A 26,317-nucleotide genomic window follows, 5' to 3' on the forward strand; every position below is an offset into this window, starting at 1 on the left:
ATCGGGAGGGATCGACAGGCATAGTTACCACCAGAATGATCGCTACTGTACGTAAGTAAATTGCTCATCTGACAGATACTTCTGCCCCCAGATTGATCACCTCTTGAACTCATACTACAGAACTGCCACCATGATGGAGGGTATGAGGAACTGTAAACCAAGAAGGCCTGCTGAACAAATCTGGCAAAGTTGTCATCTCTGTGGACTACCGAATCAAGGCAGTAATCCCTGGTGATGGGTTGAGCCAAGTTCACATTGCAACACGGAAAAATGTCCAGAATATGAATACCGATGGACAAAACTGAAGAAGTGGACTTCGCTTTGGTGGAATGGGCCCCTCGGGAGCTAGCTTCTTAGTGAGAGGATTGCAGCTCTAAATTCACAACACAAACCACCTGGAAAGTGTCCACTTCTAAATGGCCCTCTCCATTTTGGCACCCACATATCGAATGAACAATTGATATTAAAACTGGTATTTTTGGCTCCTATCCACGTGAGAAACTGTGGGATGAGGAGGTGGACAAAAGTAAAGCAGGGTGACAGAAGGACCCCAATGGAACTATAATCAATTATCAAGGCGAGAGAGAGGACTGGGTAGCCAATCCGTATACCCAAAGTATTTATATGTAATCAAGAGAAGACTGGTCTAACAATGTTTAGTATAGGACTCAGAGCTGTAAGTTGAAGGGAACAGAATATGTTGCTTCATGCAGCCCTCATCCACCAACCTAGATGGTGGCATGCTTCATCATCGGGCCCACCCAGTGACACCGAGTGTGTCCCAGGTGTGCTTCAACGCCTGTGTTACAGCGGAGCTGGTATGTTACTGAGTGTGCAGTGGTAGTGGAGTGATACGTGAACAGGTTAAAAACTATCCAGTGGTCCCAGTACCCACGAGGACTGTCTTCAATATCCGGGCCTCTGGTAGCATTACAATCAAGGCAATGGATGTAGGTGGAGTGGCGATTATGAACTCCTGCATCCGGTGGTAGGTCTACATGTTTCAGCCAGGCCTTTTCTTAAACTGGCTTTCCTCAAGACCAAAATAGTGTGAAGGTGAACACTACACTAATAGTGGGTGTGTGGTCTAAAATGTGTTGCACGCGCTAAGGTGCCATACGTGTCACTCAATTCAATTCAATTCAATAATAACTTTATTCGGTGGTTTTAAGAAAAACACCATAAAAGTTCACAATGAGTAAAATGCAAGTATTACAAAATATAAAATCATTAAAAAATACGTTTGTTAAAAAGTAATTAAAACGAGCAGCAACATCTCAGTTTATGTAAGCTTTTCAGTTTTGAATTTAACCTACTGTTTTCCAGTTAGCTAGCTTTCTTTCATTTATGCAAGGCAGCAGTATGGTTTATGCTCAGAGATTTGTACGATGACGTATACAAAACTTGAGAAAATGTGCAATTGCTTTGGCATAATTTTCGTTTTCAAGGTACTGAAGTGCCAGGTATGCAGGACGACACTGCCGTAGGCCCCAGAATTTCAGGATGGGCAATATCCAACGTTTACGGGGTTCAGTAAAAAACTTACAGAATAACAGTGTGTGGATAGTTGTTTGAGGGGACTGCAGATCACAGGGGCACATAGAAAATGTAGATGACCAGACATTTTGCTTTGGAAATGCAACCATTAAATGAAAGAGATCAAATCTGAAACGGGTGAGCAGCATTTTTTCATATTGTGTTAATTTGAAGTTCAAATAGGGTTCTGCATTAAACACAGTCTGCGCTAGTAATGAGTGTTGGACAGATGGTTTGTGGATCTCCGATAGTAATCGTACCTGACCCAGATAAAGAAGACATTCCCTTTTTAAGTTCTTTTTTGGGATTTCTTTTATCAGTAGTGGATGATCAAAATACTTCCTGTAACCTAAATCTGTTAGTAGCGCTTTGACATAGGACAGCCATTTGATTTTCTTACATTGATCCAGTTTTAGGATGTCTTGGATGATTGCCCTAGTCAATTGACACTGCTCAGTAACCCATATTCTACGCCACAGCATTATTGGCTGTAGTTTTATAATGTCAGTGACGTAATCAATGCCAAGCTCTGTGTGGCAGGCAAAAGTGGAACAACTTTTTGGTACCGCCAGCAGATATCTCAAAAAAGAGTTCTCAATTTTTTGTATTGAGTCCACATTTGCAAAACCCCATATCCCCGCCCCGTATGTTACCGTACTTATGCATTTTGAGTTATAAATTTGTAACAGTTCTTTGGGTGGTCGCTGCCCCAGTCTTTGTGAGAAGCTTTTTAGAGATGATGTCTCTCGAAGAAATGACAGTTTCCTTGCGGTGACAGCTGGATTCCAGTTGAATTTTTCATCAATAACAATCCCTAGGTAGGGATAGGTTGTAGTCCTATCCACATGTTCTCCCTGTACATACAGCTTCCTATTTTTTGCGTTTCTTTTCTCCCCTGCATGCATTGTGTAAGTTTTTTTTACGTTTAGCTTCAGATTCAGGCTTGCCATGAAGATGGAGTATCTATTCAAAGCCTGTTGTAGTTCAATTGGCGTTCTTGCTAAAATGACAGCATCATCGGCATATAGGAGCGCTGGTATCTGCCGAAGTGCTATCAAAGGAAGATCTTTGCTGCCTTGGAGCATGGCAGCCTCCAAGCCATTCGTGTAGAGGGTGAATAAAAAGGGGGCCAGTACACACCCCTGCCTGACCCCCTTTTCCACCCTAAAGGTGTCCGTGAGCTCGCCTCTCACCCCGAATCTTACCCTGCCTGTAGTACCTGTGTACAATTCTCGAAGAAAGTCCACTATTGGAGTAGGAGCTCCCATCTTCAAGATGATGCTCCACAGCGTTGAGTGTGCCACGCAATCAAACGCTGCGGAGAGATCTACATATACCATGTGAAGAGTAGAGCCTTTAGCTTCCACATATTTGCCCGCCAATAAAGACAGATTTAGGGCCTGGTCAACGGTTCCTAGCCCCTCCCGGAAACCATATTGTAGGTCTGAAATGATTCTATGGTCAGTGGCCCATTCCTGGAGACGCTCAAGGAGTATTCTTCCTGCCATCTTTCCTAGCGAGTCCAGGAGGGAGATCGGTCTGTAGCATGATGGACTGTTTCGATCTCCTTTTTTGAATATTGGTACCAACGTCGATGTTCTCCAAGAATCTAGAAGGCCCACTTCAGTAGTGGCATTGAGGACGTTGGTTAATAGGGGAGTCCATAAATCTGGAAGGTGTTTGAAAATATCGACGGGAACGCCGTCCGGTCCAGGGGCTTTTGCTGTTTTTGAGGATTTTAAAGCTTTTTGAACCTCTTCATGAGAGAGCTGAAGATTTATTGGGTAAATGATGTGTACCGTAGGTTCAGGTTGGTCTATGTCTTCTATCTGGTCCTTAGCGAAGACTTTTGTAAAGTGTCTCACCCATTCTTGTTCACTTATTGCTACATCAATAGAGGGGGAATTGTCTTTATCTATTAGAAATGGGGAACGGACTACTTGCCAGAACGTAGTACTGTCTTTTAGTTCTGAGCTTTGGGTAAGGCGGAACCATAGTTCGGCTTTTAATTCTTTTTTCCTATTATTTAGGGCAACCGTGTACTCCTTTCTAAGTCTACTAATTTTGACTTTGTCCCTATGGTCACTATTCAGGGCTTTCTTTAACGATGAAGATGCTTTTGTGCATGCTGTGTTGAACCAGCCTTTCTTTGTGTTAGGGTTTAATTTATACCTCCTGGTTAGTTCCTTTTGTATACTTTTTAGGATTACCAGGAAGCTCTTTATAACTTCCCTTGGTTGTGTAGTGGGGTCCAGGCAGTTTATAATGTCAACTTGATTGTGTGTGACTATTTTTCTGGTTGTTGTTTCCTTATCAATACTACCCCACTTTAGTGTATAGCCGTTCAAGGAGCCTAATGCTAGCTCACGTTGGTTTAAGGCGGTCATGGTATCATATAATTTATTTATTTTTATTTCGGCAAGGCCCATAGCTATTGGAAAATGGTCACTCAAAGGATTTTTAAGGACCTCAAATTCTTCTATGGCACGTCCTGCGGATGTTGTGATTAGTATAAAGTCTATAAGGCTTGTTAGACCTCTTCCATTAAATGTGGGCTGGAAAGAGACAGGTGGAGTTTTTATTTCATTAGCGAAGCTGAGATCTAATTCAGCCATGAGTTCAGTCATTATTTCCCCCACATTGGAGTGCGTGAAATGCGTGAGATTTACGTCAGCCTCGTTACTAATCCCACATTTATTGTTATTGCTGTTAATACATAGGTGAAGATTGAAATCTCCTCCCCAGATTACTGTGAGTGTCTGTTTAATATATTTTGTACGTTGTTCTTGTAGAATTGCCGAAATCTCTGGGAGAAGAGAAATCATGTCTACCTCAGATAGATTATTATAGAAATTGACAATTAGATAAAGTCTTTGTTTAGTGACCTTTATTACTATGATCTGAAAGTTCACATCGAGTCTTAGGGGGAGTACCTCATCCAGAGGAAGGGTGTTTGTAATATAGGTAACCAAACCTCCACTGTTTCTGCCAGAAATTGATTTCTTTGCAGGTGACCAATAAGTTTTAAAGCCCACCATGTGTATTGGAGTTATAGCCCAAGTTTCCTGAAGGCAGATACAACCGCTCAAATTGATCTGTCTCAGGAAATCAGGGTTTGTCTTTTTTGCAGAAAGGCCTGCAATATTCCAAAATATGAGATGGATCTGCACGGTATTTGGTGTGGGGTCAGCAGCATTGCTTATATCAGATGTCAGATCTGCAGCCTCCTGGGTAGCGGAGGCCAGTAGCTCCGTTACCAAAGCATCTATCTTATGATGTTTTGCTATTGGACAGTTAGCTATATCAGGAGTTAAAGTAGACTGGGTTGGCTTTTTTTCAGGGATAATACATGTTATAGATGGTAGAGTCATCTCTGTATTAGAGGGTTGTGAGTGTTCTCTGTTCGAATGTGAGTCGGGGAGTCAGTCGTTAAAATCTAGCCCAGAGAGAGCATTAAACCTGTTGTGGGTCGGAATATTATAAGGAGTGGCTAGCGGTAAGGCCGCCTGCCTCCATCGGCTGTCTCCATTCTCTCGATAAGAGATTTCAGAGAGATAGGGATGAATGGCGGGAGGTATGAGTGTTTGACTCTGGTGCCACTGTACCGAACCTGTTGGATAAAGAAATTTAGGATTCTGGAATGGAGTGGAAAGAAAAGAATCGGAAGGAAAGGGCTCTTTTGGGAACACATTCATAGGGTTAGAGAAGATGTTATTGTTTGTATTTAGTAAGTGCCTGTAGAAGTAGCCCAATGGGAGAAGAGTTGTATTAAATTCCCATGTAGATGGTGGGGGAGCTTTAGCTAGTGTCTTTTCGGCCCACTGAGGATTTCTAAAAGTAATCGCTACACAGTCCCCCTCGAATTTTTTCCGTAGGGGGCCTATCCAGCCTACTCTTTGAGTGTGGGAGATTTCCCCGGCGCATTCTATTGGAAAGCTACAGTTTAGACTTAACCAGTGTATTATTTTGTTTTTCAGGGATGATGTAGTTTCACTCTGTTCTTGTTTGAGAGTTGGTACGTTTACCAATACGATTACGTAGGCTCCACATTCAGGGGGGAGGGTAATGCGTTTAGGGATCTGCCGTGACCTGTATGGTTGTTCATACGGTGTCTTTGGCTGTTGAATGTTTGCAGCCATGTGATTAGATTGCGTAGATATCTGTGATCCTTGTTGAGGTGGTACATGGGAATTTGCTAGCTGGTTAGTTGGTTGGATGTTCGTATTAGGAGTAGCAGACATGCTGTTGGATGTTGGAGATTTATTTGCAGCTATTAAATTATTGCTAGGGGGGTTCTGTTTCGGGACAGTTGCTGAAGTAAGGTTCGGTTTTGGTTGGGAGATATTTGCTTTACTACTATTTGTTTTAGAATTTCGGGGTGCTATAGTGTTTTGAGGCACAGTAGGTACGAGTTTAGTGTTTAGGGATATTAGTTCTCCAATTTGTTTTTCCAGTCGAGCAAGTCTAGTTTCGACTGGTGACAGGTAAATACTGAGAAGGTCCCCTATTCGCTCAATCAGGTGATCGCTGCCTATGGTGGTTTCTTGCTTGTCCCTATGTTCCTCTCCTACATTTATATGTGAGATCCCTGAGGGTTGATGTGTTTGATTGGATGTCTTTTTTCTTTTCTGCTGTCTCCCACGATGATTATTCTTTTGAGGCCCAGGGGCAGCCAGAGTCAGTTGGTTAATTGATTTCGGAATAGCTCCCCCTTGTGTATGAGTTAAGTCATTTACTTGTGTATCGTCCACAATTTCGGATGTTAAAGCCACGTTAAGCGCTGGGGATCTCTCTAGGTCTGTGCTTAAATCACAATTAGTAGAGGTGTCTGACACAGAAAGATCAACCTCATTTGTCAATATGCAGAGGTTATTTTGAGTTTCCTGGATGGTTACTGAGTTGGTTGTGTTAGATTTGCCAGGAGTTGTAGCAAATTTGATGTTTCCTAGAGAGGAGCGTTTGGCGATACTCAGATCTTGTGATACTCTTCGCTGTAGAAGTGAGATGCTAAGGTCAATGGCGTCATATGTTCTGGTTATGAAGCTGTCTATTGGCCCTAGAACAGCCGCTGTTCCCGCAGCTGTCTTACTTCTGCTGCCTCTCGTGGTCATATTGTAAGTTGTTAAATTGTAACAGTTAGGTATAGTTACCTGTGGATCTCAAATGACAGACAGTGAATGTCTACTGATATTCCCAAGATGTACAGTAGGACGAGGTAGGTAATAACGGTAGATATAAAGAAAAATCAATGTCCTACTTGTTTGGATGGCTTAGATGTTAAGGGGTGGGACCCAACCCGACCTCTACGTCCTCGGACGGCCACAGACGGCCCGCCCTTTGTCCGGGCTTCGTCCGGCCGTCCCGCTCGCGTCCCGCGTTGCGGGCTTGCCCCCGTTTTGTAGCGCCGCCTGGCGCTTGTAGATGATGCGCTCCTCTGCGCGCTGTCACGGCCCCCTGGGAAGGCGAGTTTCTCTCTACTGCTGCCGCTGATGGATTTGCAGTGCGGCAGCAGGAGGACTCAGCCTGGATGCAGCAGCAGGGCGGACGTTTCAACGAGGGTGCTCTGGTCACTGGGCGGCAAGTCTCTGGGGGCTTTGGGTTTGAAAACTCTCCGTTCCGTTTTTGTTAATGCAAGGTGCCAGGATGGCCGGGCTTGCCCCCGTTTTGTAGCGCCGCCTGGCGCTTGTAGATGATGCGCTCCTCTGCGCGCTGTCACGGCCCCCTGGGAAGGCGAGTTTCTCTCTACTGCTGCCGCTGATGGATTTGCAGTGCGGCAGCAGGAGGACTCAGCCTGGATGCAGCAGCAGGGCGGACGTTTCAACGAGGGTGCTCTGGTCACTGGGCGGCAAGTCTCTGGGGGCTTTGGGTTTGAAAACTCTCCGTTCCGTTTTTGTTAATGCAAGGTGCCTGGATGGCCGGGCTTGCCCCCGTTTTGTAGCGCCGCCTGGCGCTTGTAGATGATGCGCTCCTCTGCGCGCTGTCACGGCCCCCTGGGAAGGCGAGTTTCTCTCTACTGCTGCCGCTGATGGATTTGCAGTGCGGCAGCAGGAGGACTCAGCCTGGATGCAGCAGCAGGGCGGACGTTTCAACGAGGGTGCTCTGGTCACTGGGCGGCAAGTCTCTGGGGGCTTTGGGTTTGAAAACTCTCCGTTCCGTTTTTGTTAATGCAAGGTGCCTGGATGGCCGGGCTTGCCCCCGTTTTGTAGCGCCGCCTGGCGCTTGTAGATGATGCGCTCCTCTGCGCGCTGTCACGGCCCCCTGGGAAGGCGAGTTTCTCTCTACTGCTGCCGCTGATGGATTTGCAGTGCGGCAGCAGGAGGACTCAGCCTGGATGCAGCAGCAGGGCGGACGTTTCAACGAGGGTGCTCTGGTCACTGGGCGGCAAGTCTCTGGGGGCTTTGGGTTTGAAAACTCTCCGTTCCGTTTTTGTTAATGCAAGGTGCCACTCAAAAAATTAAGGGCCAGGTTCACACAGCCCTTTTTCAGTTACAAATGCCCCATTCCGCAGAATCAGGCTACTTGCAACTGCAAATAAGGGTATTGGGTACCACCAAACCAAAAATTGTGATTCCGTAACCTAATCCAATTTGGGTTTCTGATCAAAGTCTGAATCAGGTGTTTGGAAGGGGCATGTTTACCACGTTGCTGCACAACTTGCGACCTCTTTTACCAAATCTATTGTTCGTATATTAGACCAGAAGTTCCACTAAGAATGTTGAATAAGGAAAAATGTACGTCAATCCTTCAAGAAAGTTCATAGTTACATTTTCATTTATCAGTGATTTAAACAATGGAGTGTGATCAAGTAAACAAAAAGGCTCTAAAAGGGGTGACAAATAACCTTTAACTATGCTCACATAAAGACCTTTACAGGTTTAAGAGAACACCTGAAACATGCACCTTAAAATAATCTATGCCCTTCCTGTTGCACCAAGAAGCAACACAGAACCAACATCCAGAATGTGCAAATTTTGTGGGACAGTGTGCTGACAAAGTGACGTCCACCACCTTCAGTGGTAAGTTGACTGTATTCAAGTTGCCATGCTCCATCTCTGCGCATAAAGGTGAAGGCTCTGGAGGTTCGGTGCAAGACCAGCCTCTCCAAATGCGAGAGGAGGTCTTGCCTAATTGGAAGAGGACGGGGGAAGGCACAAAGATGCATTAGACACAAGTACCATACTTTCAGAGCCCTGCACATCATCTATGAAGCATCGTCCCCAGAACCCTAGGAATTAATGAGATAGGTGGAAACACATACAGGGGTGTAGCTTGGTCCCTAAGACTGGAGGGGGCATGAGAGAGGCTTTAGGGTCAGTGGAAATGGAGAATAATACGGATGGATGGGGTACTAGGAGATTGAAAACACAATATGCGGTCAAATAACCAACACTTTTGAAGACTTTTAAAACAGTGTGAGGAAGAGTGTCTGTATGCGTTTTGTCTGTATGTATGTAAACGTTCCTTGTGAAATCTGACAGACTCCTCTCATACCCAGCTGAAAGCACTTGTACCCAACTAATTTCCAGAAAATACATTTATAGGGGAAGGGGGTGTAACACCCCAAACACACCTTGAAGCTACGCCACTGAAAGCATAGTGGGGTGGGATGATCCCTGTCAGATAGAAGGTGTGCCTTAAGGTTAGATTTTGTGGAAACATAATAAAGCAAAACAGTCGGTGTAGGAAGGTGCCACTCTATGATCTGATACCCCAACGTTTTGCCCAGTATTTGATGGAGTTTCGACTTAAGTGCACTGGGTTACTGCTAACCAGGTCCACAGGGCAGGTTTTCTTTCCCTAAAATAAGGTAACTGCAATTGTTTTCCGATTGGCAAGAACCATAGCACCCTTGTAAGTCCCTAGTAAATTGCACCCCTGGTACCTGTGGCATGGGTACTAAAGAGGGTCCATACGGGCTGCAGCATTGGTTGTGCCAATCTCAAGGACCGACCACAAAACTCATGCAGACTGCCATTGCAGGCTGCATGAAATGGTGCAGAAAAATGTGAAAACACAACGTGGCATACACCCTGTGTGCCACACCCATAGACAGTGCATGCAGTATATATAAGTCACCCCTTCAGCAGTCCTAAGGCAGGGCACATTATATTACATGTGAGGACCTACCTGCATTAGCAGAGATCTCCCAGTACTGTCTAGTTCAATTGCTAGAAAGTACAATTGAGCAAGTAATCCATCTTAAGTATGTACTGAGCACTGGTCATTATGACTTCCCCAGCTACATGATGGCTTCACTGAAACCTATGGTGTGTCTATAAACACCTGGTCTTAATAAATCCATACTGATGCAAGTAATGGATTTATTAAAACATGCACCCAGAGGGCACCTTAGAGGTGCCTCCTGAGGAACCTACCAGCCTCTTAGTGTGCTGGCTGATCAGTATTGTCCAGCCTGTCACCACAGACATGTTTCTGACCCCTCGCAGGTAACAGCATGTGCTCTCTCAGGCCAGAAAAGATGCCTGCTCCGGAGGAAGGTGTTCACACCTTCTCCAACAGGATGGCTAGTGAGTCTGCATACCAAGGCCAGGGACTTCAAAGTCCATGCCGCCTTTGATACGAGACCCCAACTTCCCCCAGACCTGGCAGATGCCACTCCCTGCCCTTTGGCACATTTGGCACCAGGACAGGTGGGAAATTAGCTATGATAGCAGGCGAGATGCACTACCAGGCCAGTTGCACCCCTAAGGAGGACTGTATGATATGCCCCACAAAAGAAGGGTTCCACCATTTTGATAGAAATAGGAATTCTGGGACAGGGTTATGCCCACTCCCCACAGGAAATGGCCATATACCACTATCCTTCTAATTCGAAACAAATGACTATCATATCTACCACTCAAATTACTTCCATATTTTCACTATGCTAATTCACCACTAATCTTTTATGGGTGCCGTAGTAGCGTGCTACTTGCTGAAAAGCCCCTTCCACACATCGTCAGGGATAGTTAGCGCTATATAAATGCAATTACAGTACAATACAATATAGAGGGTGCAGTGACCCCCAGGGGTAAATAGCCCATCGGATACTACCCTTCACACCCCTTAAAGCCTCTAAATTAAGTATTTAGGTGGCCCCTGACACCAGGAACTCAGAGCCAAAGAAGCAAGAACTGTGGATGGCTGGAGGACTTCTGGTGCCAAACCCTGCCTGCCTACCTGCTCCTGTCCAGACTATTGCGACAACACCACTCGTCATGCAGAGCTGTGCATCTTCCAAAAGCCTCAGAGGGCCTCCAGGACTACGCCAAGCCGCCAGTATTTCCCTTGAAGTGGAGATGCCACTTCCCTGCAGCCAACGACTGCATCGCCCGGTTTACCGTTTTGCTGTTAACCGGGTACAACTATGCAGCAGCAGCACAGGAAGAGGTCACTCTGCCCCTATAGGTCAGATCTGTCTCCCTACCCAGGACCAATTGGAGTGGACATGCACCAACCCCCTTGTAACAACCAAAGCTTGTTTGAGTCCACTCCAGACTCCAACGCCGCAGAGACTGAGCAGCTGAAAAGGGACATCAACTTCGCAGCAGTCAGCACTGAGAGTGGCACAGCTATCCTGATTTGTCCCCCTTTGCAGGTCTAACTGTGGGTGCCTTTGATGCACAGGCACAAGCTGACCAAAACCCTCTGCTCCCAGGCCCGGGACCAAGATAACCAAAGGTGCTCTCCAACTCCCAGGACCCCCATGAACCGAGACCCCCCCCACCGCCCGTTAGGAGCTCCCAGAACTTGTATCCAAGTTCCCCCTCTGCAGCCTGTTTCTAGGTGGCCCGCACCTTTCTCATGGTGTAGTGCGCAAGGCTACCAATCCTCCCAGACCTTCTGCACCCAGACATTACAGGGCAGGTAAACTTGAATTGCTGGTGGTATTTTGGACCTAGGCCCCCTAGCAAATTAAATACTAAAGGGGACCCCAGAGAACTGTTTGCAAATTACCGCATGCGGTACATGGCTTTTTCCCTATACGAAATTATAACTGTGTAAAAAAGCAATTAAGTGACATTTTTACTTACCTGTCAAAAGTACTATTACAAAAAGTACTTATCCAATATCGAAGTTCTTGGTGTAAAAATAAATTGGTGTTGAGTTTCTTCTGGAGTGTATGGTCTCATTTATTGACTCTGTGTGTTCAACAATTGCATTGACACTACCCTCTGATCAGCCTAAACTGCTCATCCGCACTACCACAAACAAGAGCATTTGGGATTATTAATTTAAGCCCTGTAAGGAAGGGTCACCTGGACTTTCTACATAGTATATCTCGTTTACATAAAAAGTCATCAATGAGACAGTGGATCACCAGCCAGAACCTATGAGCTTGAGTCCCCGTGTTTCGTTGGCACCGCACATAGCGAGTGTATTTGTAAATAAGTTCCTTCTCCGACAGCCTGCGAAGGAGGGAAGGAACACTTTTAAAGCTAGACAGATCACTTAAGAGTTTGAACAGACTGATGTGGGCATCTCTGCTCCTTTGGAGAAACCAAAGACCTTTGAATTCCAGGAAGCCTAGATGTGCTTCTCACTTGAGGGAGGAGGCATCCATTACCCCTTCGCTGCTGGTCGAGGCAGACAGAACTATCTCTTGCTTCATCACTGACCATGACTGAAGAGCTCACTTTGCTTCCCAATAAACAATGATCATATCTGTCAGAACACTCCAATGCTGAAACCACTGTAAGTAGTGTCACCACTGGAGGGACCTCATATGTGTGTGGTTCACCAGCTTTAGTGGATGCAAAGTAGTTCAGAAGTCCTCCAACACAGTGCTCACACTTAAATTCCAAACGGAGTATCAAAAAAGTAAAGTTGCTCAGAGTCCGCTTTCTAAAGCATGTCAAAGTTCCATATCTAATCCAAAGTGTTGAATACAATTTTCAATATTTTTGTTCAGACTCCAAGCTAACGATTTAAAGTGCTCAACAATACAATCGTATTCAAGCTATGGTAATAAAGCTCCATACCGGGTATGAAGTGCCATACATGTGCAGAGCTTTCAGAGCCTAACTCTGCTCTTTATGCACTCTGATTTGCCACAATAGAGAATAGGTATTTTAGGCCCTGAATATTAAACCAGTTCAACAATAAATATATATTTTCTTGATATCAGATGGAGAAATAAATTGGAAAGCTAAGACCTTTTTTGGACACTTATTGTTGTTAGGCAGAGTGCAGTAGAAGATTGTGTTATTCAAGAGACTAAAGTGTTAAATACCATCTCCCAGGCGGTTTCTCCATTAACACAGCTTCTGTTGGCACCACTTTTGTCTCACTGAAAATTATTGAAGGCAGCGTACCATAAGCCAGTGCAGACAAAGGTTTTCTTTTTTGGTTTCAAGATAATACATTACTTATAGAAGGATGAAATTCTTGCAAATAAAGCAATAAAAACACTACAGTTAATAAATTCCTCCATTATACCAGACTCCCACCAATTTACTAGTGACTTCAAAAGTTTGCAGTCAATGAGCTGCAAGTACATCTGAAATAAAACTCCACCCAAATGAACAAAAGCAATCAAGTTTCAAGTCCAGGCATTGAATGGAATCAGTCACTGTCTTAAATGAATGAATCCATGGTTGATAAACCACGTGTTCACTAATAGATATTCTCCAGACCTTAGCGAAGAAACAGTGGAACAAGTTCTACATTTGTGTGAGGAGGTCACAAGGCCAATATATTTCTACAAGCATTGGAACATGTTTGAATCCTTTTTTGAGAAATAGAAAGCCCAATGTGCAGTTGTGAAAATTTTAAATACCAACAAGTACAAATTAATAAGGGTCCTTGTAGCTATCAAATCATGTCCCTTAGAGACTATTTTCTTATTGTATTAGACGTAACACTAGCTTTTGCCTTCTATGAAGAGGATGCACCAATTTCACTGATCAATAGAGCCTTAAGTCAATATGAAGTCCTGGAAAATATTTAAATAAGAACCAGCAATGGATGGCCGCAACCTGATTACAACTCAATGAGACTAGGTCCTCTTAAAATATGGAAAATATGGAATAAATACATATGTCTACTCAGTCTTCCTATCTTTCTTAGGTCTTTAACTGGAGCGTTGCTCAACAGCAAAGAATATTATTGATGCAAAGATAATGTAAATTCCACAAATAAATGCAGGGGCAAAAACACTTTCAAAATAACACGGTTAGAACAATTCACATTACCTTGCTAACCTACGTTAATCGATGTAGGCATTGAGCTAAATCAAGCCTGGCTGAAGACGGCTGTAATGAAAGAAACTGGTCCTAGGAAGCTTGAGTCCAGTCCAGGGAAGGCTTGGCAGTTCGGGCTGGACTGTTCCCATGAGGCACAGGGTCAGACTGATTTGCATATGGCCATGTCTGAGCTGGGGTGGCAGAGTGGGCTAAAGAACGGTGATGGATTAAACTCAGATCTGTTGACTGGGTGTGAGTGCTTGATTGGTTCAGATGCTCCGTCCATCACCACCCCCTTTTGTACTGCTTTGTTCGCCATAAGTTGGCAGGGTATGCTCAGACGTGAGTCCCTTGCTCACTTTGCCACTGGATTCAAGCAAGCCTGGCTGAAGACGGCTGTAATGCCAGAAACTGGTCCTAGGAAGCTTGAGTCCGGTCCAGGGAAGGCATGGCTTGGCAGTTCGGGATGGACTGTTCACATGAGGCACAGGGTCAGACTGATTTGCATATGGCCATGTCTGAGCTGGGGTGGCAGAGTGGGCTAAAGAACGGTGATGGATTAAACTCAGATCTGTTGACTGGGTGCGAGTGCTTGATTGGTTCAGATGCTCCGTCCATCACCACCCCCTTTTGTACTGCTTTGTTCGCCATAAGTTGGCAGGGTATGCTCAGACGTGAGTCCCTTGCTCACTTTGCCACTGGATTCAAGCAAGCCTGGCTGAAGACGGCTGTAATGCCAGAAACTGGTCCTAGGAAGCTTGAGTCCGGTCCAGGGAAGGCATGGCTTGGCAGTTCGGGATGGACTGTTCACATGAGGCACAGGGTCAGACTGATTTGCATATGGCCATGTCTGAGCTGGGGTGGCAGAGTGGGCTAAAGAACGGTGATGGATTAAACTCAGATCTGTTGACTGGGTGTGAGTGTTTTATTGGTTCAGATGCTCCGTCCATCACCACCCCCTTTTGTACTGCTTTGTTCGCCATAAGTTGGCAGGGTATGCTCAAACGTGAGTCCCGTGCTCACTTTGCCACTGGATTCAAGCAAGCCTGGCTGAAGACCGCTGTAATGCCAGAAACCGGTCCTAGGAAGCTTGAGTCCGGTCCAGGGAAGGTATGGCTTGGCAGTTCGGGCTGGACTGTTCCCATGAGGCACAGGGTCAGACTGATTTGCATATGGCCATGTCTGAGATGGGGTGGCAGAGTGGGCTAAAGAACGGTGATGGATTAAACTCAGATCTGTTGACTGGGTGTGAGTGTTAGATTGGTTCAGATGCTCCGTCCATCACTACCCCATTTTGTACTAAATATTGCATCAATGGCATTCACTTTGGTGTGATAAAAAACATGGATTGGCCAAGTACAAAAAAATTAACAAAAATAATGCCACAACCTAGCCAAGTCTGAAGTCATAACATTACCTATTTGCTGTAGAAACAATTAAGTTTAAGACCATGTTCTCATATGGAAGTGCCATTATGGAGTGGGCTAAGAAAACCTTACTTAGAAAAAGAATAAGAGTACACTTAAGATTCTGAAAGTTGTCAACAGTCAACTAACTAATTGAACTAATAATCACATTTGCAACAAAGAACAGGCAATGGTTAGAGCAATTAGCCCAATATTTTGAAATGCCATTCCTCTGAAATCAAACAAGCACAGGCTATGTATATAAAAAAAAATATCTGTAGTTAACATATCTTTGAATTGTATTTGTCCAGACTGCCTCCCACCCCTTCCATCTTCACCAGTACCAACTACATGTAATATACATCTTAAATCCAGCACCTAGATATTGTGAATTCTGTACAGCACACTTTCAAATGTCATAAATAAAGACCGAGATCTCAGATGGGTAAAATAGGTGAAGGAAGACAGAGCAATTGCATAAATAATATATGTGAAATAGGATATAGAATAGGTAAAACATATATATATATATATATATATATATATATATATATATATATATATATATATATACATACACACACACATATATATATATACACATATACACACACATATATATATATATACACATATACACACACATATATATATATATACACACACACACACATATATATATATATATATATATATATATATATACACATGGATATACACACACACACACACACACACATATATATATATATATATATATATATATATATATATGATAGAGAGAATGAGATACAAAAAGAAGTAGATACAATAGACAGGTAGACTAATACTGCAATGTATGCTTTCAACTGCTAAACTCAAGATCTAGTCCTGACTGAATGCACAATCACAACCAACCAGCAAGAGAAATATAAACATGTTTAACTTAGGCCAGCTTTAGAAGAAGTGGGAATGTTATGATTTACAGCTGCCACTGAGACACTCACCTTCTTAGCATCCCAAGGCTTTAACAAGTGTTTGCTTTCCTGTAGGATTGCCTCCTCGATGGACGGCACTGGGAATGGGAACACTGGGGAGGTAAAAAGATAACCATAAGTGGTGCGACACACCAACAGCATCCCTCAAGGGATGGCAGCTGCATGCTCATTAGAAGAGACAACAGGTAACTAGGAAACGCTGCCTAGCACATGGTATCTTCAGGACCAAGGATTTAGAGGCAGTGGCTGTGGAGCTTTAGGTGCTGAGGTTGTTTGTTAAAATCATATTTTTGTTCAAAGGCACAGAAAAGAAACGTGCCATTACTGCTATTTTTTATCCATTTTTTTAATGGTGATTATGTAAAATAAATGACGTCCAAAGGGGGGACTTAGAGCATCTGCCTTGGAAGCAGGCTTTGCAGATCTGCCCTAATAAAGAACAAAGGTGGCTTATTCAGAAGCACTTCTTAAGGATACAGAGGGTATTGAATGCCCACTAAGCTTGGTGAGAGTGGACATCATGCCATATGCTCAATTTCCTTGGTGCTTCACATAACAGGCAAAAGCTACCGATGATATTTCTCTCCATGAAATCAGTCTAACTTTTCTATCCTTGCCAGAACACTAGGTACACTATGGTTCACTGTCAATGTGCTATGACAGTACAGTATGGAGTTGTTGTATTATGGTATGTAAATATTTTTTATTTTATAACGCATGGCTATCCTTGCTATGTGCTACAATATATTATTGCAGTGCACATGGTCTAGAGGCACGAGGTGGTAGCGCAGCTTTAGAAAGTGGAGAAGTAGCAGAAAAATGTCTTTTTAGTGATAAACACAGGGAGATCCGTAGCTTTTCTGCACATACAGTCAAGACATAACCTCTATATTTAGCCTTTTGCCAGGGTAGCATGGGAGAGGGGTTGACCCATAGCAGCTCCTGGAAAGGTTTAGTGTACCACAGTGGTAAAGGGAGGATCGGGGTCAATATATAAGGGCAGCATGGGTGAGGGCTTTGGTTACCAGGAGAGCACATGGATAAGTGTTGTGTGCCACAGAATAACAGAGGAAAGTTGTTTAAGAGAAGCACAAAGGAATGTTCGGGATTCCAGGGCACCACAGGAGTGAGATCGGGATGTCAGGGCAGTATAAAGAACATTTTCAGTGTACCAGGGCAGCAAAGGGGACGGTTTAGTGTTTCAGGAGAAGGAAAACTCAGTTTACCCTGGTAGCACCGTAGAAAGTTGTGAGTGTCAGGAGAGCAAAAATGGGGGTTATATTTGCGAGGGTAGCATAATGGAAAGTCGATCTATCATAACAGCAGAGGAGAGTGATCAGGGTGCTGGCTGTCACACAGGACTGATCGTTGTGCAAGGGATGGAAGGTAAAGTTCGGTGTACTGAGACAGCAGTCAGGTAAATACGGGGCACAATGTGTCTGGGTAGCCTATTATGCAAGGACCGAGTAGGTTTTCGTGTGTGCCAAGGCAGTATCTGGAAGGATTTACTGTGTCTGTGCAGTGTATGGAAGGTTTCAGTGTTTCTTGTTGTGTTGACAAGAGTTCAGAACCCTAAGCCACCGCACAGCAGAATTCAGCGTCCCAGTGCAGAGGGTTTACAGTGGCCAAAAGCAATACAAAAGATGACTCATGTGCCAGGATGTGCTGCACAGGGCTCAGGGTGCCAGGCAGCACAGTATGACAGGGAAGTATACAGGAGTGTCCAATTTGCCTATGCAGCAAAGGGGAGCGTTCAATGCTCCCAGGTAGCAGCACATGTTTACGTTGACTGGGTTTGGACAATGTAGTGTGGGTTTTGGTTGCCTTGGTTGGTTCTGTCAAAAAAGGCAATGCAGGGAGGGTTCAGCAACCAACTCAATGCAAGAGAAAATTCAGTGCATCGGGAATGATACTTGTGTCCCTAGTCTCTTCATTCTGACAGTGGGAGAGTGAAGAAAATTTAGGAATGATCCCTGTGCTGCGGCAGAAAAGGAGAAATACATTACATGACCTTCCTTACCTTTGCTGTCCATTAGTTCATCCTGCAAACCTGAAAGGAGAAAAAGAACCAGTTATGAGGTGCATGATATAGCTAGCATCAGCAGTAAAACGCCAACCAAGGAAAGTGTGATGAGGATTTTAAAAACATAAAAGGATAACAAAACCACTATTTTGTAATGCATAGAAGATGGGGGATTCTTCTTTACACTGACTTCAGAAATGTACCCAAAGTCAAAGCCTTTCTTTTCAAATCAAATTCTGAAGCCACATACATTCTGACATTTTATAAAGCCTTGTTAGATCCCTTTATAACCACTCCAATACTACCTAATTTCACTTGAGAATAAAATATTAATGTTTCCAATTCACTGGATACTTGGTTTCAAAAAAGTCAAAATCGATATGGCCCTGTGAACCACCCAAGAACAAAAGTTATTTACGTCAGGACTGTTTTTAAATTCTGAATATTATTAACATGTTCGACCAATAAGGGGCTGATGAAACTCGTAAGTGTATTTTCTTTCCAGCAACTCTCTTGACCTAGTGGTTGGCTGTGTTCCCAGGGCTCATTTAAAACAACTGAATTTTTAAGCTTCCTAGAGTAATCTTGGCACAGGGATTGGCTTATGTTGCCTCTCTAGCCTACATTCCATGATTATTTCAGAATTCATTGAGTGGTGCATTAACATACAATCAGTAGCAATGGTCAGCTGTTTGGCCTGTATATGAGACACTGCAGAGGAAATATGGGAATAAGAACTCTAGTTTTATTCAGAAATGACAGCATCCAATTATAGTGTCTTTTCATGAAAAGTGAATCCATAACATAGTGGCCTAAGTTTTTGATTATCTCTTTGTATGCTTTTCAATATGCTTCCTTAGTAAAGAAATTGAAAACGGTCATGGTAATTGTCCCCAGCTTGCGTTTGGAACCAAACATCATGAGATTCACTTTGGCGGAGTAATTGCTCACCCAATTAGAATCCTCTCCCCTTTCCACTGGCCTAAACATATCATCCTACCACTTAGTGCTGGGTGCATGATTTACCATGCGCAGGATATATTTCTGTGCATTACTGGCAGAAGATGCTATGGTTGCTTTCGCATCACAGATTATATCCAGCTGCATGTTACACCATGTTGAGGACAGTGGAGAATCATGCATCAACACTGAATATGCCAAAATGTTAGATAGAGGCTAGTCATTTTAGGAGACGCAAATGACCATGTCCATGAAGGAGACAAAAGAATTTTCAGCTGATCCAGATACCATGAGAAAGTTTTCAGAACCTATCCAGAGAATCTGAATGTTGAACATGATAATAGTTGCCTATAAATACTGGAGTGAGATTTCTTTCTTCACATAAAATAAAATTTTCTTGGACGTCAAGTGTAATAAGTTACGAGCTTGGCTGTAACCCAAGCCGACAAATACAAAAAAATCTCCACTCGACTATGTAATCTTGTAATTGCTTGCGGGCATTTTTCCCCCCAAAACTTTGTGAGGAAGAACACTGTACTGATGCAGCATCAATTATTAAAAGTACCTGGAACTGCTGATATGGTGCTAATGTGTGCCTGGACTATTTTCAATTGTATGCCTGGGTTCATATACAATTAACTTCACACAGTTTTCAATCAACGGAAACTCCCTAAAGTAGGAGAATCCCCCTCAAGAGGAACATTGCTACAATATCAACTGATGAAACTGGTGTATCATTTAAACGTATTGTCCCCGCTGATTGGTATTAAAGGGAAAATAGACATCCAGGAATATTAAGGCCGCACAGATAGCATATTTTGAGCCCTGTTAGGGTCCAAGAGAAAAAGTTTCTATCAATAATTTACCCTCTTTTCCCTGTAATTTCTTTTTAATTGAGTTTAGTTTGTCTCTTTTGTTTACTGTTACAGGGGGTAGTTCTTAGAATATGTGGATCTTCAGTTTGTCATACAATAGGAACTTCTTGAAGCTCTTCGCATTTTAAATGTATCCTTTTAGCTGAACACATGGACCCCTTATCTCTTTCTGAAAAAAGTATTGTTGTTTGACCATGTACAGTGTAGTGGCACTACTAGCTGGGACAGCCCTACACAAAACTAAATAAATGATTAAGTATCAACCTTCTCCTCTGAATGGATTGCAATTCTTTTGTGATGTTCTACACCTTGAAATGAATTATCATCCATCCCAAAAGGTGTGACTGCTTAGAGGATTAATAGATGCTCTGCACAGATCTTTGTGAACTTGGAGGTCACAAGCCGTAGTACCCCATGAAAAACTCTTCCTTTCACTCTTCAATATACGGAAAAACAATGGTATTAACAACTGTTTTGATTACAGTGGCAAAATGCCATATTCATTTTACCAAATACTAGATCTAAAAAAACATTTTTAGTGTCATGTGGCATTATTCTTCCAATGCTATCTTGTGAGGATATATTGATGAGTGGACCAGAGAAAAAGTGTGGTGGTTAAAGTGCTTTCAAGCCGTTCTGCCTCAGGAAGATGTACCATCAACGATGACTACAGCCAGGATAAGGGAAAATATGGAATTGTTTGAGAGGGAGGGGACTGGTTTAAAATGAAGTGTCAATCAATCACCCTATTGTGGGGGTGGACGAGCATACCCCTACTAGACTCAGGAGCACTGGTCAAATCATACTAATGTAGGGTCAGGTAGGTTTGGTAGCTCTTGCATTAAGCTTTCCTATCGAGTGCATTTATCAAATAATCAGGACTGTGAAGCATCCCTGTAAAACCGTGTATAGGACTTTTGTGGTTTCAGTGACTTTAAACATGTATCAGTTTAAAAATCGATATCCCACCACGACTAAGGCGCAATGATGCAGAAACTAAAGTAGGCTATTAAAACATTTTTATTTGTGCAACACTAATATTGCAAGAAAAGTATAGCTTAGTTCTTGGAGGAGTGAAAACAAAAAATACAAGGGTGGAGACAGGTTGATGTGAACACAAAAAGCATGCAAAACAGTTGCGAAAATTATTGTTATGTCAACATTGGCACACCAGAGAATTAGTGCAACAGTAGCTAAACTGTAATCTATAATAAAGCTATGAGTGATAAACAACCTCCAGCGGACAGAATGAACTCAATTACTGGTTACATATTTTCACATAACAGGATCATCATTGATCTTAATCAACAGAGAATGACCTCCCTAATGTGCAGAACACTCTTCATGCAGAAAACATAGGTAATGAATCAACCTTGCCCGTCAGTGACATTTCTTGCATACATTTCGTGATCTCTTATTTTTTAATCCACTCAGAATTATTTAAACAAGTTTTAACAATAAACTGCCCCAAAATATCTTTAAATTCTCTCTTTTGAAAGGATAAAAGTGCAGGCAACTGGGTCACACAGAAATCCAACATACGATGCAAGAGTATGTGAACCTCAGTTCATTTGCTTGCTCTGTGGAGCAAGAATCACTGAACACTGCACTTTACCCTTTCTACATTCTTCTCTTATAAACATTGCATTTGAAAGGTTCTTTGCTCCACCATATATTTTTTTTAAGTCAGGCACCCTTTTAAATATTTTTGTAGGGGTAAAGTGGGTTTGTTTGTTTTTCTTCGGCCAAGCTTAGCTCAACTGTGTTTTTGTCATGATGCCAGCTCGCTGGGATATATGCTCATATAGTGGGGGGCGGGGGTGGGGTGACTATGAAAGGACACATCGGCTTTATGCATTGTTTGCCTTTCTGAAATGAAAACTGTTGAATGTAACATTTGTCAGGTGACAATGAGAAGAAGTGTTTGCAGCTAATATGGTATAGTATAAATACTGCACCATCAGGAAGAGCTACAATTCTCATCAGAGTTATTCTTTAAAGAAGAGAAACCAAGCCATTAGCAACTCTTGAAAAGCCCTAAAGAGCCAATTACTTCCTGCTGAAGGGCAATCACCCATAAACACATGTCCAGAAATGCACATAAACACCAGCAGTGGCTGCACCTACTAAGGGTGATCTCTTCCTTAACTTGTGAGTTACTGAAATTATCATGAGCGGCCTTTACCAGAACGCAATGGAGAAGTGTTACAGAGTGGCCAGCAATATGTGCCCTCTCTCCCAGCCCAAACTATATCAAAGCTCCTCTTGCAGTAATTAGACTAATGAGCCTTGGAATGCATCTGCACACTTTGGAAACGGTACTGACCTGATGACTTGCAAGCAGCATTTCAAGCACCCTTAAAGAGAACTGCTACTCCCTGCTGAAGAAGGCAATCACCCAGAAACATGCATCCTAGAATGCCCATAAGTACCCTCACACGCTGCACCAACTGATGGTGAACACTTCATTTCTTCAGTGCTGCTGATATTATCAGGAATTGTATTTACCAGAATGCAATGATAAACCTTTGCTGAGATGCCAGTAGTGTGGTCCATTCCCCCCGCTTTGATTCGCATATCAGTGGTCTTTATCTGCAGTGGCAAAGTGTGCAAAACAACAATGGACTTAATATGGTGCACTTAGTGTGACTGGTAAACCTAGACATTGTGCCCCACGCCCGCTGTGCCTTAGGACTCAAGTTGGACCTCGCTGATGATGCCCAACAAGGCCAAAATCTCTCTGGGGTTGCTTGTTTGCCTATCTAGAATGGGCCCTACCTAGCAGTTCATGCTAATGGTACAGGATCAACTTTGAGATGCTTACTGCAGCTCCCTTTCTGGAAAACCATAAAGGGCAAAAACATGATGGACTGGAATACAGCCCAAGCACCTGGTAGTGGCTGAGACTTTTGCAAACATTCCACTCATCACAATTGTGCTCCAATATGACACCCTGAGTGTGAAGAGTACCCACAGATGTGGGTCAAATGTATATTGTGCCACGGTACTCAAACTGCACCTCACTGATGAGGCCCAACCTTATGCTCAAACTTTTTCTAAAAGTCTTGCGAGCAAAACTGCAGCCCACACTCAATTATGGCAGTGAATCGCTGATGGGCAGAGACGCAGAAATTCTTGATAGCACAATAGCAACCGCCTATCGATCAATCTTCCAGCTTCCCAAATATGTTTCACCGGCTCAAATCAGGCTGGAATTCGGCCTTTTGTAAAACGCTGGCATAAAATAAGAGCGGCCGAAGTGGGGACTCTGAACAACTATCTTTGGGTAGAGCTCTCACGTTCTGGAAAGCTGACCGCCAACGTGTACCTTCAAGAGTCCATCAACACACTAGGCTTGGCAGACGCCTGGAACACTTAAATGGGCAACTCAGCCTTTAAGAAATTAGTAACCAAGACAACAAGACTAATGTCATCAATAGAGGACAAGAATGCGATATCTAAATGAGCTCATGGTCAGGGCTGTGTTAAACAACTATGACGTCCTCAAACCCCAACCCTATCTCAAGGCAGGTAACGGCAACCTTGGAAAGATTCTTGAGGCTCCGCCTGGGAGTCGGAGTAATTAACTTGCTTCTACCACTTTGAGAAAGAAGGGGTGGAGACCAGCCCTGTCGATTATGCACTAGAGGCATGGAAAATCTTGTTCACATCATATGCCTCAGTGAGAAGTTAAAAGACCTACGGAAAATGTTTCTAAAGAAATTCTTCAATCAGTATGGTGTCAGGTCTTATAGGCAGACAGTAATGCTGTACTTCGATCCATCCTTAGTACAGCTAAACTGCCGCCTCGTAAAAGGTTTTGCATTTACTGCAACAAAGCTGAAAAGCCTATCTGCAAAAGCTACATCTTTGGGAACTGTTTGTGCCAACTTGTAATACCGGCCTCTCACAACGGAATCGGGATGCTATAAATACCAGATGCAGGTCGCCTACTTGAAGTAAGGGATCATTTCGTCAGTTTAAAAAGAAATTTCCTATGGAGCTGCCTTTAATAGACTCACTGCCATTTGTGCTAGGGACATATGTATGCACTTATTGACATTACCTTAAAAGTTTCACCCATATATAAATGTGTTATTTTAAACTTTTTCTTTGTTTTTATTGTATTAATGTAATGTGACTGATGTTACTGTTAAATGAATGTATGCAACAGTTTTAATTAACTATGCATAATAATAAAAACTTAAACTTAATAGAGCAGTACTATGTCTGAGTTGCATATAGCTTTCCCTAGGCTTGTGTGTTATAGAGGGCAGAGAGAAATGGAAAGTAATTCAGAGTGAGCAAGCGCCAGTGGCTAAGACATTTTTCACCAATAGCCCCAGTGTTTTACGTGAGATGCTTTAATTGCAAACAGTGTGCCCAGTCTTGGGTCTCGTGGTATAAGGAGCAGCAAGAAAGTTTTGTGACTGAGACAAAACCTCATCCCGCATAACAGCACCATTTGGGATTCATTATATAAAATAAATATGGATACGGCATGACTAGACACTAAATGTGAAAACTTCTGTGAAACAAGACAGCTACTGGCGGATCGAGTGCTTCAGCGTGAGGACAGAGTGCTAAGAATCAACAACGCATTAAGGGTAGAAATGTTGCACAGCTAGAGGCACCCTAACCTTTGGTTTCAAAGCATGTCACAGGCAAAGAAAAAATCCCCTCATACCGGACCTGGTCAAATCCTTGTGAGAGACAGATATGCAGGTCAAGTGAGAGGAACCAAAGATGGATAAGTGCTGAAAAACAAGCCCTACAAGAATAAGCAGCAAGAGACATGAGTAATAATGGTGGTGTTCACCCATCCTAAGCTGCAGTAGACTTAGGGGGAAACTCACTGTAAAATGTAAATCGGGAAGAAGTTAATCTTACACACAGACAATATAGTACAGAGCGGAGTATTAAAGCATTGGAGCAGTTAATTCCTAATTTTTCTGAGGTCTATGGGGACACTGTTAACAGGGAAAAGTCAAACTATTACGGGGAACATGGCATTTCATTTCTACTCAATTCAAAACAGAAGGAGATATCTGGATATGGCCACAGTTTATGAAATAGGGAATTCATTACTGTAAAAACCCCTGTCAAGACTACTGAGATATAAAAAGTAATTTAAATTGTTTTCTAAATCGAATGAAATGATTAGTAAATGAGGCAATATTGTAGGATTGGATCTTTGCCATAGGCGCTAAGAAAAAATGAAATCATGCTATATGGAATCATATTGGGAACATGCAATTGATTCACTTTACTCCAAAGAGAACATTCATCGACATTTTCTCCTCATCCTTTTGTGGGCAGGTGGGCCTGGGGAATAAGGAGGGAAGCTTGAAATGTCACCTTTGTCGAGGGAACATGAGATGGCTATTCTTTTTATTTATGATAAGCCTATATATGTCTTGACAAACCGCTCCCTCATTGATGTTGAATGTATAGATAATTAAAAGGAGCAATTGATGAGTTCAAGCCCAGGCACCACATGGATAACCAGCTGATGTGCCACAACATCTCCATTTATAGTCCTTGTAGGGTTTGAAGCTTGACTGTGTAGATGGAAGTGTGACTGAAAATAGCAAAACATAAGCAAAGACTCAATGTGACTTATGCGTAACCCACAAAAAATGAACGGAGGTAAGGTGGCAAGAGCAACTACATAGCTATAGCGAGAACATAACGTCCAGCAACAGTGCTGCTGCTGTCACAGTGACAAAGTTGCATGACTGGCTCCAAAGCCGGTCTCTGCCTAGAGATATTTCAAAAGCTGAGAGGAAATCTCTCACAAACATAATTTTACTGTCATTAAAAATATGGGAGCAAGTGTCTACTCACCACTCTTCCGGCCTGGAAGGTTTGCTCCTTGAGCAGAGCCGTGGTACACATCCTGGGGACCAGGATTCATTACGCTTGTGTGGAGTGCGGAATCAGAATTTGTTCTAGATTAAATGAAAGACATTAATTACAAACCAAAATGGTGGCCTTGAGACACATGAGTAACCAATCACACTTGAATATTTTAGTAACAAAACACTTACATTTCAAAGGTTGGAGACATACAATTCACAAGTTTGAGACCCTTCTCCACCACATTTGGACCCAATATTTCACTGCAGATAGGCAAATAATAATCCAGGTCCATATATTGGGCTTCAAAAGATGTAGTGATCATGTTTCCGGTTGTGTGTCTGTGTTGCAACAAGGACGTTTGAAGCATAAGGGACTCCGTTCAAACTCTAGGCCGAGTGGCCCACTGAGGCTGGGAACTGCCCCATTCCCTTAACTAAGCCAGGAACCTTGGTTTCATGTTTGACAGCAATCTAAAATTTGCTCAACAAACGAA

The 26,317-nt window shown here is 43.1% G+C and overlaps 1 protein-coding gene across 3 annotated transcripts in view; it reads right to left on the minus strand.

Moving 5' to 3' along the window:
• Positions 1–26,317, minus strand: part of CRTC2 (CREB regulated transcription coactivator 2) — a 195,622-nt gene that overhangs the window by 94,175 nt on the left and 75,130 nt on the right. For all 3 annotated transcript variants that reach the window (XM_078668462.1, XM_078668460.1, XM_078668461.1), the window contains 3 exons: positions 25,810–25,913; positions 18,125–18,154; positions 16,114–16,196 (listed from right to left, as the gene is read on the minus strand). In XM_078668462.1, the coding sequence (XP_078524588.1) occupies positions 16,114–16,196; positions 18,125–18,154; positions 25,810–25,913 (217 nt within the window). The remainder of the gene's footprint in view (positions 1–16,113; positions 16,197–18,124; positions 18,155–25,809; positions 25,914–26,317) is intronic.

Source organism: Lissotriton helveticus, chromosome 12 (assembly GCF_964261635.1).
Source record: "Lissotriton helveticus chromosome 12, aLisHel1.1, whole genome shotgun sequence".
In the NCBI taxonomy this organism is placed as follows: Eukaryota; Metazoa; Chordata; class Amphibia; order Caudata; family Salamandridae; genus Lissotriton; species Lissotriton helveticus.